The sequence below is a fragment of the Penicillium bovifimosum genome (genome assembly GCF_028826915.1).
Source record: "Penicillium bovifimosum strain IBT 22155 chromosome Unknown utg000002l_segment0_segment0, whole genome shotgun sequence".
Taxonomy (NCBI): domain Eukaryota; kingdom Fungi; phylum Ascomycota; class Eurotiomycetes; order Eurotiales; family Aspergillaceae; genus Penicillium; species Penicillium bovifimosum.
In genome coordinates, this window is record NW_026622711.1 from 904,810 (window position 1) to 920,618 (window position 15,809).

Consider the following 15,809-nt stretch of genomic DNA (forward strand, 5'->3'; position numbering starts at 1 on the left):
GAAAATCTTCCCCGCCACCAAACAATAACCCAACCAACAACCATGGCGCCAACACCCTGTTTCAACTGCAAAGAGGCGCGAGCCGTCATCATCCGACCAAAGAACAGACACAAACTCTGCCGAGCCTGTTTCATCAACATCTTCGAAACAGAAGTCCATGAAACCATCACCGGCGCGAACCTCTTCTTCCGCGGCGAGCGAGTCGCAATCGGAGCCAGCGGCGGCAAAGACAGCACAGTCCTCGCAGCCGTGCTGAAAACCCTCAACGAGCGCTACGACTACGGACTAGACCTATGCCTCCTTTCCATCGATGAGGGTATCCGCGGGTACCGCGACGACAGTCTCGAGACCGTGAAGCGCAACGCCGTGCAGTACGAGATGCCGCTCAAGATCCTGGGGTACAGCGAGCTGTACGGGTGGACGATGGACCAGGTTGTCCAACAAGTTGGCAAGAAGGGGAACTGCACGTACTGCGGTGTGTTCAGACGGCAGGCGCTTGATCGGGGTGCTGGTCGCTTGGGCATCCAGCATGTCGTTACGGGCCATAATGCGGACGACGTTGCCGAGACTGTTATGATGAATCTGTTGCGGGGTGACCTGCCTCGTTTATCGCGTGGTACGAGTATCGTTACTGCATCCGACGCTTCGGATATCAAGCGCAGCAAGCCTCTCAAGTACGCTTATGAGAAGGAAATCGTGCTATATGCCCACCACCGTCAGCTCGATTATTTCACTACTGAATGTATCTACTCGCCAGAGGCATTCCGCGGCAGCGCCCGGACGCTCATCAAGGATCTGGAGAAAATCCGTCCCAGTTCCATCCTCGATATCGTCAAGAGTGGCGAGGACATGGCCGCGCTTGTGCCGACGGGTGTGTCTGGTTCTGGCAAACAGATGGCCGGTGCAGCGGAGGATGAATCTGCCGGAGGCTGTGGTAGCGGGAATGGTCGGACGAGTGGGGGGGAGATGGCAGCGATGGAGAAGCAGCTGACCGAGAATGATGCGGCCGAGTCGCGCGAAACGGAGATCAAGATTTCGAATGGCGGACGTGCCATCCGCGGACCGACTGGGAAGGCTGTCAAGGCGCAGACTCTCAAGCATTGCGAGCGCTGCAATTACATCTCTAGTCAGCGGATCTGCAAAGCCTGCACACTACTGGATGGACTCAACCGGAACCGACCGAAGACTGCGATTGAAGTTAGTGTCGGCATGGAAGACGAAGAAGCCAGTTCTACTCTGATGAGACAGATGGAGCGTGCTCAGCTCAGTGCTACTTGAGCTCTCAATCGGGACAAAGCACATACATAAAGCCCACCTTTCTGCGCCAGAGTCGTTGCGACTCTGGACACCTCTCCAACATGAACCTCATGTCGGACCGTTGCTATGAGAGGAAACCACACCAAATGCCTACTCAGGTGCCCAATCTCGGTACCACAAACACTGTGCGGCAGACCACTCCCGCTCGGTTCACACGGACAAAAATACAAATTTCGACGCCAGATACCCTCGACAAGATACCCGAATACACTATCAGCATTGAAGGCTTCAAATGCCAGACTTAGCCAATCGCTAGTGAAAATTCCAAAAGAACAAAATTCTCGCTACTTAGCAAAGCTCGCAAAGCTCTATAACCATTCTGTTTTATACAATTCAAAATAAATGTAGTATACAAAACCCAAATTCCAGCAAAAAACGCCATCAATGTGAAAAAAGCATGCTAGCAGCAGACACTTGTCACACTCGAGCCAGCACTCGCAGTACCTCGAGTACCTCAAGTACCTTTAATTACTCCTCCTTCCCCTCAGTATGCAACTCCGGCAGATCAAATCCAACCCGTCTAGCCGTAAGCCTAATCTTCTCCTCCTCATCCATAGTCATACCGGGATTATACCGCTCCAGCAGCTCACAGTACTTTCGCTGAGCGGCAGCATACTGCGCAAGCTGATCAGCTTCCTGGACGCGGCGGAGGCGGTCTTCTTCTGTTTGCGGAGACGAGAAGTGACTCGGCTGTGATTGCGAAGAAACAGGAGACGGTGTGCGGAAGATGTGGCGCAGCTTTTGGTGCAGGGGGGAGGGGGTTTTGAAGCTTCGGCGTGGGATTTCGCGGAGGAGGGCGCGGTAGGTTGTTCGGGCTTGGATTTGGGACATTTCGTTTGTTTTCTTTCCCGATGGGAAGGATGTAATGCGGAATTGGTAGTGGATGAGGTGTTTGTGGAGTTTGAGGATCCCGGTGTGCTGGAGTCTTGTGGTGTTTGGAGGTTGTGTTGGTTGGTTCTTGAAGATGTTCGGAGAACGTTGAGGCGGATAAGTTGGATTCACGTGACCTAGGATGTATGCGGGCGATTTATTTTACGACGAACCTAACTAACTAGTTAACTAGTTACTTGATGAATCTTTGGTAGTTAGTTAGTTAATTGGGAGAGTAATTTAATTACATTCGGCTTCGCAATGACAACAAGTAATGCCATGTCATTGATGTCAATATATACCAGGTAGAAGTGTGCTATCTGCAAAGCCGTCACTACCCGTATCTCAGCACGCCTAGGTATAGCCGTAACCAAGACTCAACAAGCCTCCGGCAGTATGACTGCTAAGCACTACTTGTTAAGTTGTTGCCCTAAGTTCTAACCATGATTGACGATTGTCTTATTTGTCACCATTAGAACTGCGGGCGTGTGCATTTTTGAACCACTGATTTATCGTCATGTCAAGTTTGGTCCCGGTCCTTACAACTTACACCTACATGTGTACAACTACTTGAAATAGATACTGAGAGCTAAGTTATTAATCTCAAAAGTTCATCCATTCTGCCTCGGCACTGTGAGAGCTGCCGAAATCTTAAAAAAAAAGAAAAACACAAAGGAAAAAGGCCCCCATCTGCCTGAAGGCTGGGGCTGGCTAGCTGGCTACTGGCCTCTAGCCGTCCAAGCGGTCACCCAAGTGTCCACGGTCTGCTGAACGGCGTCAGCAGAGGCCCTCATCGCCACGCAGGCTTCATTCGTCGCGGCGACCTTCTCCTCAAAGTCGTCGAGAGTTCTCTGCACCTCCTTGATGAAGGTGGTGTGAATGGAGAGCGCACACGCCGCCTCCATGGTGCCCTCGGGGAAAGGCGGGGGGTTCAGCTCGCTCACGAGTCACACGGGGGCGACGGGTGGCCGCAGCGGCTCCCTTCTTCTCAGCGTCGGAAGGGGCGGCCTCGTTGTCGGGAACAGGGCTCGGCTCCTGTAAGAATGTGTTAGTTCAGTCAGAGCACACTGAACGCAATGTGAGAGTAAGGTAATATCAATCACGTACCTTGGCAGCGGCGTTGGTGTTCTTTGCCTTGCGGCTCAAAGGAGTGCGAAGGGGGGTGGCAGGCAGGGCAGGCATGGCAGCCGGGGTTGGTGCAGCTGCAGGTTCGTTGAGGTGGGTGCACCGCTCCTTCTGCGCTTTGCATCTGGGGCACGCCATCTCGGTGTCTGTCACTGTTGATGCGTGTTTGGTCAGTTGGAATGGTTCCGTGATGGAAAAATAAGAGGTGATGGACAGGGGAGATGTACTGATGGCGATTGTGTTGGGAAATTTCGTAGAGAGTTTTAAAACGAGTCGTCGCGACGGCGTACTGAGCTGCACGTATTGTAAACGTTGCAAGTGTGGGTGAGAGAGAGCAAAAGAGGAAGAAGTTGAGCAAGCGTCGACGACGTTATATACGACGACCTCGACAATCAAAGGGAAGTCATGAGACTAGGCAATGCTCTCACACTCAGAAATTACATCCTTCACACAATATGAAGAGAAGTCATAAGACTAGGCATTGCTCTCACATTGCTCTCACACTCAGAAACTGCATCCCTCACCCAATAGCCAGCAATCAGTTACGATTCGTTACGAAACCCATTGGCCAGATTTAGGAGCAGCAATACAACAATGTTCTTTCCAGACTGTAAGGAGAAGCTTTCACAGCTGGAATCGTCGGGTCACGCCATTGAAGCTGTATTCTGTCTGAAGGACCTTCCATATAAATCAGTGGCACATTAAGGCTACAGCATATTCAATCGAAGACCTAAAGCGGGAAAATGAACAGCAAGAAGAAGCATCCAGAGCTGACATTTATAATTCATTGAGAGTGAAGGGTGGTAATGGACAAGACGTGGAGGGATGGACCTGGGAGAACGCAATCACAAAGTACTTTGCAAACCATTCCCCTGTTGCGAGAGATATGTGTTCTCCATGATCTTTGCTCTCTCATCATGTCAGTGTTTGCTCCGTTGGAGATGCTGCAAGATATAGAAAAAGCCCCTCTGTCATCCCAGGCTCATGCTAACTGGTTACGAGGCTCATTTCGAAATCCCCTCCAGGTTAACCTAGGGTCACGGTGCCCAGCGAACCTGGTCTTGGCCTAGGTAAAAAGGTCACAGATGCTAATGATCCAGTTGCTAGAGCAAACATCCGTGTGGTTGGTATAAGGCCGGAAGAGGTTAAACGCCTAGACCTTACCGATCAGGAAGATGGCAAGATATGGAGTCGGAAGTTAACGGGAGGTAGCTGTGATGAGGATGCTGAAGGGAACCAGACAGAACTGTGGCCATGATTTGTACACACTAGTCTGGAAAGAACATTGTTGTATTGCTGCTCCTGAATCTGGTCAAAGAGATTCGTAACGAATCGTAACTGATTGCTGGCTATTGTGTGAGGGATGCAGTTTCTGAGTGTGAGAGCAATGTGAGAGCATTGCCTAGTCTCATGACTTCCTTTGATTGTCGAGGTCGTCGTATATAACGTCGTCGACGCTTGCTCAACTTCTTCCTCTTTTGTTCTCTCTCACCCACACTTGCAACGTTTTCGATACGTGCTAGTCATTACGCCGTCGCGACGACCCGTTATTAAAACTTTTTAAGAATCTCTCATCCAATCCGCCACCAGTAAATATCCCCTGTCCATCACCTCTTATTCTTCCATCACGCAATCATCACAAGTCACAACTAACCAACACGCACCAACAGTGACTGACACCGAGATGGCGCGCTCAAAATGCAAAGCGCAAAAAACGCTGCACCCACCAGGATCAACCTGCAGTTGCGTCCACCCCGGCTGCCCTGCCTGCCCTGCCTGCCCTGCCTGCCACCCCACTTCGCACTCCTTTGAGCCGCAAGGCAAAGACCACACACGCCCACGCCCACGCCGCCGGCAAGGTACGTGATTGATATTACCTTGCTCTCACATTGTGTTGTGCTCTGACTGGGACTGAACTAACACATTCTTACAGGAGCCGACCCCTCCTCCCACCGACAACGAGGCCGCCCCTTCTGACGATGAGAAGAAAGGAGCCGCTGCGGCCACCCGTCGCCCCCGTGTGAGCGAGATGAACCCCCCGCCTTCCCCCCGGAGGACACCATGGAGGCGGCGTGTGCGCTCTCCATTCACACCACCTTCATCAAGGAGGTGCAGCGAACTCTCGACGCTTTTGAGGAGAAGTTGGCCGCGACGAACGAAGCCTGCGCGGCGATGAGGGCCTCTGCTGACGTTGTTCAGCAGACCGTGGACACTTGGGTGGCCACTTGGACAGCTAGAGGCCAGTAGGCCGCTAGCCAGCTAGCCAGGCCCGGCCTCCAGGCAGATGGGGACCTTTTTCTTTTGTGTTTTTCTTTTGTTTTTTAAGATTCCGGCAGCTCTCACAGTGCCGAGGCAGAATGGATGATTTTTTTGAGATTAATAACTTAGCTCTCAGTATCTAGTTCAAGTAGTTGTACATGTAGGTGTAAGTTGTAAGGAGGAAAGCCCAGTGGCACTGGATGGGGTAGTAAGCAGTCATTCTGCCGGATATTTTACTATGACGTAGCTCCTCGGACAATATTACCATTCCCCAACTGCGTACACTCTTCTACGCAAAATGATATGGGGCGTATACATGCCAGTACTATTACTGTCGGGATATCATTCATTCATTTCCCCCTCTTGTAGTTGCGATTATCTGTTTATTTCTTTCTTGTTATTACGTTCATTCCCTCATTTCCCTTCTTGTGGTCACGTTCATTTCTCCACCACCTTCTCAAGCCCTAAGCCCCTGATCCAATGGGCCGTGACTGTGAAACAACAAGGTATCTATGCCTTGCAGTTGAACGAGAATGACGGGCGTTGATGTTTCCGCGAGGACCACGAGCATCACGCGGTTGCTGGAGTGCTACCTGCCAACATCGCTCAAATCTCCTTGATCGTGTTTACCACGGGATATCGGCAGTTAGAAGCGATGCATACGCCTGGATAGGAAGAAATACCCCACAACATTCCAGGAGGCGATTATTTCCCTGGCACGAACTCTCAGCTATGTACGCCAAGAGACCAATTCCAGCAACAGTGTGTCAAGTCCCACATTCCTGAGGGCAAGTATGTGGAGAGGACTGTTAAAGTTGTGATAAACATCCTCATATCATCCATCACGTCTGCCGGGATAGCTTCATTTTCTCGTTCATCGTCGTGACCATAGATTGCCAGGTCAATCTCACCCGAAGCACTGTGCTGCTTCGTTTCATTCTTATATCTTATTCACAATATTCCTTTTAATCTAACCGTATTTCGCTCTCATTACCGACATGAAGCCAGGGCCACTTGATATGGGCTTTGCCCGCCCCCTCGAGTTTACGCTCTCAGTCGTCGTGAGGAACAACCCAAGCCCGCTCGACTTTCAGTTCGCCGCCGATACACTCGTTTCACAATGGCCCGTCTTGAATCTGCGGATGGACCCTCTGGTGAGGACCAATATATTACCTGTTGGAGGAGAAAGAATTAACGGCGCATAGAAAACGAAATTCTTGGATCCGACTGACCCCGGCGATCTCACGGATGTATGGGCGGGACGAACTCTTAAAAAAGATCTTAGCGAAATCATCTGTTTTTCTTCCAATAGGGACTATCCACAGATGGTAGACACTGATTCCCTCAACGACGCTCTAGATTTTGGTTACGGGATACTGCATGCATGGAAACAGCGGGTCTTCGCTATACGAACGGTGTTCTTGACCGATGCTTGTATCATAGGGTTCAAGTTCCTACAGCCGCTTTGCGATGCGAATGGTAAATGATTACCCGAACTTTGATAAGAGACCAGAGACTGACATCTTCCTATAGGTGCTCATCATATAATCCAGGCTTATTGCAGCCTCCTCAGAGGAGAAAGAATCAGCCATACCGTCCATGCCCGACCATCCTTGTCACTCAAGTCCGAAGTACTCGAGAAGTGTGCTGAGATGATCGAGTCGCACCGGATCGCGGACCTGCACAAGCACACCATGGATCGGACTTGGATAGCCGGAATCAGCGCTATTGGGAAACAGATTGGGCGCAACATATGCTACCGTTCGGCAAGACGAGTCGCCAAGACTTTGTTTGTGCCACAAAGGACAATCCAAAGCTGGCTAAAAGAGGCGGAAAGCCAGAAAGCCAAAGTTACCGAACATGATCTCCTGGTGGCCTTCATCTTCACGGTCAGTACCCCCTTTACACCATCTGCAAACTTGAAAAGGAAGCCCACTGAGACCAATACTATTGATAGGCAGCGTTACACCCACCAAAAGTGCACACCTTCGGCATCGCCATCGACATCTCGAAACAACTCCAGTCCGAAGCAAACCTCTATAACCCCTGGTACATGATGCCCCTACCAGACCCGGTACCATCAAGTGAATACAGTTCCCTTTCATTGATCCAAATGGCGACGCACATCCGTGTCTCCCTCGATGAAGCCCAGCAGCCAGAGTGCATTGGAGAGGTGGTTGAGCAGCACAAGACATCGAAGGGAAAACCTATGGTTCCAAAGTTATACGGTGGTCGAGCAGCTCAGCCGCGCATCGCGTCTTGGAAAAACTTGCCGCTTTTCGATCTCGATATCCAGGGCGAAAATCCGCTATTTGTGCAGGGTAGTGTGGATTACTGTGGGCTTTTGCGCGAGACTAGATCGCACTTGGATGATTTGTTGGTGACATGGAAAGCGCAGGGTCTGGAAGAGGGCAAGGGCGGATATTGGGTCCATGGTAGACTGCCAGAGGCTGTTTGGAGGCATATGGCAGATGAGCTGGGATGTTGATGTTTTGCCTTTCTTTTCTTCAACACGACTGGAGCGTGTCTTGTTGCCTGTTGGCTTACAAAGTGTATATAATAATATTTTAATACTATCGTCGGTTGCTACTTGTTGCAGAATGATTCACAGCCTAGCCGACGCGGGTACGGACGCCGGTAGCCGCCATGCTTGACTTTGATCCTATTGGCTTTTATCGCCGGGCAGAAAATCAGTAATATGCAATATCGCCTACAGTGATATTCTCATTTTGTTACTTTGTACTGTGTGTAGCCTATCGTTTTGCACATTCTATTGCTCAAGTAAATCATAACTATGGCCCAAGTACCCGTAGGTAGGTTCAGCTGAGATGTTTGGTCTGAGGGATACGTACTCTTGATATATTCTCAATGTATTGCCAATGCATTATCTAGCTGAGCGAGCACTGAATACTCCGTACTACTAAGTTACCACTCTTAATACATTCCTAATGTACCTTATTGTCAATATATTACCAATGCATTATTGATGTTACGATGTATTGATAACATATTGCAGGAGACTATTTTGAAGAATGGAATAACTAGAGGACTGCGGTGGTGTTAGGTAGTGAGCTCGCCAGTTGACCCGAAGGTCTGGCTTCCCTACCCCTATCTGGGATGTATTTTATGGTAATTTATCATGTACTGGCTTGAATTAATTACGGACGCCAAGAAATTCAGTGCGGCCTGGCCTTATCGGGTCTTATCCCACATGTGGATGTCGAGGCGACATATACACATACCCCAGCAATTGAAGTTGATCACACGCGATTTTCAAACGGTTAAGATGCCTTAAATAGTATACAACTTGATTGGAATCATTATACCTTACAGGACCTGATTGTGTGCCTAACTTCCCCACAGTTTGAGCACATAGGCGGCGCCTTTTCCTTCCCAGTTGTAGTCTTGTTACCTTGTAGACGTGAAACACCTGAATCGCCTGATCTTTGGGCCTTGGGTATGGGTAGCTGAGGTCCAAGTAGTGGTAGATACTCTAAAGTGTCATTCGGTGATATGTTCTGCCTCCAAAATGGATGAATATCCGTTGAAACAGGCTGCTTTACCTTAATAGCCGGGCGATTCGGTGGGCAAATTGAAGGCGGCGAAGGCCCATTGTGATAAAGGGGCAAGCGGTGTGGCTCTCTGAGCAATATCCACTTGGTCGTGCAGAAGATTGAGCCAATAAGATGAGGTTTGGTTACATAAGGTGTTGTATTAGCTAAGAAATGGGGTGCCGTAACTAGTTAGTTAGTTAACTAGTTAACGTATTCCACAAGCGAGTGGCCCACGCAAGCGAGTGGCCCGGTTCAAAACACATAGTAAACGGCACTAAACGCGATATATTATCTCAACAACCACGAATTTATTTCGTCTCCTTCATTTCGCGGTAGCCATTGACAGGAGAAAATAGCATTTGGTATGAATTTCAACGATATTAAGAGGCAATATCGAAGTGATTTCAAAAATTACAGAATAATACGTTGCCAAAAAAGATATATCGATATAACACAAGCATAAAGTCTTCGATTTTCCTCAAACTTCTTATAGATGCTAGTTATAACCTAAAAGATACTATGCTATAAGATAAAGTCAGTAGAACCCACCGTTGTTGAGATACCAAGTTGTATTTTATCGCTTTTACTATGTGTTTTGGACTGGGCCACTCGCTTGTGAAATACGTTAGTTAGTTATCAATTTTACCCACAATTGTTACCATACATTACCAGAGCAACTGCATGACTTACTACAGTAGCAACTACATTCTATCTACTACTACATAAACTTCCCTTCCTGCTTGTTGTTTGATTCTTCATCAGGTCATTCTTCATCTGATTCTTCATCCAATTTTTCTTTTCATTCTTCGCTGATTCCATCTGATCATGGACGATAGAGCCACCAATGGAATTTCATTATGGAAGAGGACAAGAGGTCTTTGAGACTAGAGACCAGTGGCTTGCTTCTATCCAGGAGCATACTCTATCTCGAAGTGCAATCTTCTTAGCTCCCGTATCTCTCGCTAAACGCCGATCTGGCGGACTGAACGGGGGATCTGGACTAAGACTTGACAACTGTCATCAGTCATGAGTGTCAACTACCACCCACTTGTATCAAACAACCTCTTCTTTAACCCTCGCCATGCTAGTCTGCTTGGCAGTTGACAAGGTAGACGCGGGGATCGCAGTGCACGTCGCCCAAGACACCGACTTGTAAGCTGATAGCAGCCCAGGAAGGATATCTCTCTTGGCTGTGATGGAAGGGGCGTTCAAACTTCACCATGATCAATGATCATATGAATGCCCGGACTGGGCGAAACGCGGGGGACCTAGCACGAGATGTCATAAATTGCCCCTTTTGCCATATGCAAAGAAGCTTAACTATTGATTCTGACCAATGGGAACTCTAGGTAAGAAACACTGATCATCACCATGTTGCTACAGTAGTAAGTCATGGAGTGGTGTGGTAATGTATGGTAACATTTTTGGGTAAAATTGATTATGTGATCCGGTGTGGTGCCGCTAGTAAAAACGTGTGGTGTCTGTATCAATTCCCGGTGCCGTAGGTAGAAGTCGACCAAGTCCTTACTCGGTCTTTATCTTGTGTGGGTACCGCTAGTGACGGACAGAACTACCAGATCCCACAACCCGGTCAACTATTACCCTGGAAAGTATGTGTAAAAGATACGTGGAGTGATTTCTGGAGGAGATCCACTTGATATTCCCATTCGTCATCCGCCGATTAAATTATATATTAGACGCCCCTCACGAACTTCCCTCTGGGTGAAACAGGCCGTGTGGCCAACTTAGCAAAATTTTAGCCCCGCAAAGCTCGCATGATCATATATCTTTCGTGCATCGACTTGACCATTCTGGGCAAAATATCGGAGGCTGGAACTATCCCTGACCACCAATTATTAGTTCACCAATGCCGCTCACCGGGGCCACTAGGCTCGCTTACCCGGACGTTAAGTGTTGTTGGGCAATCCGCCGGTTGATTCCCCTTGACCGTTTGTTCTTGACCGTTTGTCTAGCAATAATTTCCTGAGCTCAGTATCTCGCGATATCATCAACTCAATAAGGTTTGAGTAATTTCACCCATTTCCACAAACAAGGACCCCTCTCCCTGTCATGTCTCTGAGTGTACCTCTTCGGGGAAATAAAAGAAAAAAATGAGAGAAAGAGAAAAGGTAATCCTAGCAGGTGACATGGCCGTGAATGGACAGAGAGGACAGAGAGGACTGAGCGGTACGCATCGAGCCAACCAGACTCCCAGGAGCCATCTTGGGATCAAAACAAGAAGCATCCGGTTAGACACTGCTATGTTGGGCAGAATTGCTTTTGTCTATCACCAATCAGGAAGTCAATACCTGTATCCCGTCTTGTGGTAGCTCTCACAGTACAAAGAAATCATGACCACATAGTCGTTGTTATTGTTGGGAATATAAGTTTCCACCTACGGGAAATGATTAAAGTGAGGATATAAACCGCCAACACTAATCCGAAGTGCCAAATACTTGATCAGCAATCAGAAGAGGGCGTGAACAGGGGAGGCAGCGTATCAGAGGAGGACGATGTCGAAGTAGCGGATGAGAAGGCAGGATATGGCCAACAGCAACAGCAAAGACAAAGACTTGATAACAATGGTATCTCCGCGGGCGAAGGTAGGTGTTCCCTGAGTTATCTTTAATCATTTTGTTGTTGGCTCATTCCTAGGTTTCCCACATGGATCCAAAAAATATCACTTTCTTTTCGCGGGTAAAGATCCTGAATACCGTTGACAAGTAGAGTTACGACACGCGAGTATCGCGGGAAGTGAGAGTTGAACTCCACTGCTTTGGGCTGGTCGTGGTAGCTTCCCAAAATACAGCTTGGGAGGTGCATAAGATGACATCGTTGACGGGGTGTCATCAGTTCTACTTGTACCATAGCAAAACAGCAGGGACATTAGGCACTCTACCCAATGGCGAGCACCTGAGCCTTTGGAAAAAATAGCCACCGCGTCTCTCGGTGATCTTTGGCTGTCTTGTCCCCGGGCAGTACAGTGGTGTCTGATTAGTATTTAACCTCCGGTACTTAGGTCCCCACTTTAAGATCTGACCGCTCTCTGGACCGCCTACTTGATTCAGCTAGTCAAACCTCGCACGGCCCCAACTATTGGATGAATTCGAATTCCCGAGGTTTCTGCTCGGCAATATTAAAAGTGGGTCCTTGGCCCCCAATGTACCGGAGGTTAAATACTAATCAGACACCACTGTAGCATCGACGACTGTTGACGGCCTGTACGTGGGTATAGTCTTAGAGATAACGCCACAAGACGAAGTGGCAGGGCACAATGTAGGCTTCATATATGTTCACCTCAACAAATTTATTCACGCCACCTTTGCGGCTGATAGCAGCTCCGCGATAGCTCATTACAAACTGGTTAGACTCGGCTGTTGTGTTGACGTCTCGTTTCTCTCGTTGATGAAAAAGAATACCGAGTCGTTAATTTCACAGCAGGAATCATTGCATTAGCGGTATCTCGCGATGGCGCTGGAAGGTAATCGGGCTGACTAGTTAGTGAGACTCCTAGCCGTTATGTAACACCTGAGGTAAATCGAACGACCAGCGTAGCGCGTACAGCGGAAATGGGCGAGCGGATACAGAAGGCATACATCCTCTTTCTCGCAGATGGGATATCCATGTTAGTTATGAAAGATATGATAGAAAAGGTCCTCCCATGCAGAGCTCCGGAAGATCCCAATAACACGTCGAAGTATCGAATTTCCGAAAAGGAAGTATACTGTATGGCTAGCCAACGTCGGAGCGGGCACCGTACGATAATGGTATCATACAAAATCATACCTGTTTCATGTATCTCGGAAATTACAGGTGCTTTGAGTATTGTGGCTTATCTGTTTTTAAGCGGTGGCTGTGCAGATGGAGCAATACCTCTGTAATTACCTTACTTCGGTAAACAGGGAGCAATAGTATAGAATACGAACCTAGAACAGCCTTGAGTAAGCGAGTAAGCTGATTACCGAAATGGTCAGACAACGGGGCTGTTGTTGAATCGTCCTCAAACTCACTTTCCTAAGAAACTAGGTTGTACTGTAGCAGCTTGTCCATACAAATCCACCGGTTTGCTGTCCCAAGGATATTTGTATCGTAGTAGTTCAAGAAGTTCGGTGATTCATCCCGAGGGATACGAGATAAAGTCCAGCTGGCTTTCAATGAGCTCTTTCTTTCCTATAGGTAGTCTGGAATTAATTTTCGATCGCATGTACGTTACGTACGGCTTCAGTCCCTCTGCACAAGCCTCAAATCACATCAGTTACTAAAAATGTCATGTATAGTCCAACGGCATCCACCTGGCAAACGTAGGCAATATCTTAAGATAATTAGCGGTGACTCCACAGTAGATGAGACAATTATCCAGGTCTGTCACATGAAGCTGGGATGCCGAGGCAGAGGTAGAATGCGGCCTTTTGGTTGCCGTGTCAAGTCTAAATAGGTTAACAAACCAGCCCGGATAACACAACTTCGCTCTAACAAATGAGCCCTCCCTGTTTTGTCGAATGTAGGCCGTTAATCGTTAATGCCTACGACGGGAAGACACATGGTCCAACAGGTTAGAGCCAAGGAGCAAGAGGATACGTATAAGTCAGAGTGGAATGATACAGACTGAAGAATGGCAGGCGTGACTCTTGATGATCGTGACATGGCCGATGATATATAATAGTTTTACTGTATACACCAGTTCAGTAGTGACGGGAGGTCGGACAAGCTAGGGCCAGGGGGCAAAATGATGCCCATAAGTCAGAGTGGAATAATACAGACTGAAGACCGGCAAGCGAGGCTTTCGATTATCGTGGCATGACCGATAATCGATAGTCATATTAGACACGTGCTCATTAGCAATAGAAGGGGCGAGGACTCGTTTTCAGGCGTATTCATGCATCTTCAAACTATCTCTTTCAGGTGCAGAACTCCACCTGGGACCTTCTGAGTCTCTGAAGGAGTACTATTGTACCATATAAATCTCAATTAAATAAGTAACATGTAGACTAAGTTTGTGAAAGGCTCAGATATCTCACAGACATTGGTCTATGTCGATTCCTGGCATTTGATGGAGAAGAACGGGCGTGGCGGATCAAACTCACTTGCGTTGAAGGGCTATCGTTGGATCGGGTGAAGCACACCATTTGCGTCCGGGAAATGACAAAAAGAGCACGTGCAAGTAAAGTGGGTTTTAGTACGTGTACTGTAATCAGACCGAGAAATCAAGCTAGGATCTGTTCTCACTCCAACCTCAGTAGATTTTATGCTACTAAATTCAGTCAGCCACAGGCCCCCTGCAGATTCTCGCGCTCCCACTGGTACAAAAGTGAGAGTCACTTACATCTTCCCATTAGGTCTTGGCCATACATAACAAACTCAGAGCTCAGGACCACACAGGAAACGGCCTTGCAACTCTCATCGGATGGAATAATTGGATATCGACCAGGTTGTCAGTTTTCTTTGCAGCATCAGAAAACTGCATAATAATAGTTAGGCTTTTGCTCTGGCTGAGGAGCCGGAAAGAGACAGACCCGGAATGCCGACAGTTGCTTGAACTTATGAGCTGTCTCGAGGAGAAATGCTTGAAACTTGGATATGTTCACTCTAGGAGGGATCAGTGTTTCTTTTATATACTTTTGACTCTCAGCATTAGCGGCCACAGTCCCCGCAAATTCCAATGGGCACCAGCACTTGAGCTCCTAGGATCTATACTCATCTCACCAATCATATTGTCGTGGCACGGAGGGTCTGGGAGCTCCTAGGAAGACCTATTAGGCTTCATTTAGTTATGATGAGGGATTCTCTAAGTGCTAGTTAGAATACCAGGTAAATGAGGGGCCACAAATTCCGTCATGGGCAGGTAGATCATCCGGGCAGTAGCATGTCCGGTCTAGAATATTTTTGCGAATGTCCAGGTCGCTAGAGCTGAATCCGTACTCCTTTGTTCCTAGGAGCAAGTGGCGGCAGCAAGAGCGATAGTCCGTTAGGAATCAAGAGGAAAAAAGAATCAGAATAAAACACTAAATTGGATTTACAAACCGATTGACTGGACTTTTCTGAGACATTCCTCAATATTGTAGAACCAAAAATAGAGGGTTGGATATTTCCCGCAACTATGTAGAGATGGTATTGTGACTGCGAGACTTGACGAGTTGAATAGTGGCATAGCCGCAGAATAGTAATGCCAATTGCCAACAAATGCGGCCCCACTGTGCATTTGCCTCCCAGCTAGAGGCGAAACAACCAGGATCGACCGCCACATTGATAACGCTAGCCTTTCATTAAGGGGACAACGGTCAAGAGTGCTGGGTGAACGGCTGCATTGGGACGGGCCTAGCGTGGTGCATTTTATTGAGGTCAGCTGCTGACTTAGCTGCTCCAACTTTGCTCAGGCGACGCTCAGTTTGTTTCGGGCGTATACTGACACCAAGTCTTAGGACGTGTCCCTCAGACCAAACATGAGCTGAACCTAACTTGGTTAGGTATTCCAAGCCTATAATGTTTGGTCTGAGATGCTGAGATAAGGGAGAAATTGGGTATCTACGTATGGAGCATTAGGCAGGCGGTCAGGAAAGCGGTAGAAGTCATTAAGCCAATAGGATCAAAGTCAAGCATGGCGGCGTCCGTACACCTAGCCGACGCGGGCCTCGCGTAACCCCTACCCATGGTAACAACTTGGATTCCTGACCCTGTCAACAATCA

The 15,809-nt window shown here is 48.2% G+C and overlaps 7 protein-coding genes across 7 annotated transcripts; 5 read left to right on the forward strand and 2 right to left on the reverse strand.

The window, feature by feature from the left end:
• Positions 1-42: 42 nt before the first annotated feature.
• Positions 43-1,278, forward strand: N7515_001537 (putative PP-loop ATPase superfamily protein; the record flags this gene model as incomplete). Its single annotated transcript, XM_056662281.1, has 1 exon — positions 43-1,278. One exon carries the CDS (start codon positions 43-45, stop codon positions 1,276-1,278), a length of 1,236 nt encoding a protein of 411 aa, XP_056524394.1.
• An 80-nt stretch (positions 1,279-1,358) lies between these two features.
• Positions 1,359-1,562, forward strand: N7515_001538 (uncharacterized protein; the record flags this gene model as incomplete). Its single annotated transcript, XM_056662282.1, has 1 exon — positions 1,359-1,562. The coding sequence occupies one exon, from the start codon at positions 1,359-1,361 to the stop codon at positions 1,560-1,562; it is 204 nt and encodes a 67-aa protein (XP_056524395.1).
• Positions 1,563-1,785: 223 nt separating this feature from the next.
• Positions 1,786-2,148, reverse strand: N7515_001539 (LYR motif-containing protein; the record flags this gene model as incomplete). Its single annotated transcript, XM_056662283.1, has 1 exon — positions 1,786-2,148. The coding sequence occupies one exon, from the start codon at positions 2,146-2,148 to the stop codon at positions 1,786-1,788; it is 363 nt and encodes a 120-aa protein (XP_056524396.1).
• A 758-nt stretch (positions 2,149-2,906) lies between these two features.
• On the reverse strand, positions 2,907-3,450 carry N7515_001540 (uncharacterized protein; the record flags this gene model as incomplete). The annotated part of the gene is made up of 3 exons (XM_056662284.1): positions 2,907-3,098; positions 3,139-3,222; positions 3,295-3,450. 3 exons carry the CDS (start codon positions 3,448-3,450, stop codon positions 2,907-2,909), a joined length of 432 nt encoding a protein of 143 aa, XP_056524397.1.
• Positions 3,451-3,906: 456 nt separating this feature from the next.
• Positions 3,907-4,213, forward strand: N7515_001541 (FMN-binding split barrel-related protein; the record flags this gene model as incomplete). The annotated part of the gene is made up of 2 exons (XM_056662285.1): positions 3,907-3,972; positions 4,007-4,213. 2 exons carry the CDS (start codon positions 3,907-3,909, stop codon positions 4,211-4,213), a joined length of 273 nt encoding a protein of 90 aa, XP_056524398.1.
• A 462-nt stretch (positions 4,214-4,675) lies between these two features.
• Positions 4,676-5,488, forward strand: N7515_001542 (uncharacterized protein; the record flags this gene model as incomplete). The annotated part of the gene is made up of 3 exons (XM_056662286.1): positions 4,676-4,690; positions 5,043-5,171; positions 5,246-5,488. The coding sequence occupies 3 exons, from the start codon at positions 4,676-4,678 to the stop codon at positions 5,486-5,488; spliced, it is 387 nt and encodes a 128-aa protein (XP_056524399.1).
• Positions 5,489-6,569: 1,081 nt separating this feature from the next.
• On the forward strand, positions 6,570-8,059 carry N7515_001543 (uncharacterized protein; the record flags this gene model as incomplete). The annotated part of the gene is made up of 4 exons (XM_056662287.1): positions 6,570-6,725; positions 6,777-7,050; positions 7,105-7,460; positions 7,529-8,059. The coding sequence occupies 4 exons, from the start codon at positions 6,570-6,572 to the stop codon at positions 8,057-8,059; spliced, it is 1,317 nt and encodes a 438-aa protein (XP_056524400.1).
• Positions 8,060-15,809: the final 7,750 nt, after the last annotated feature.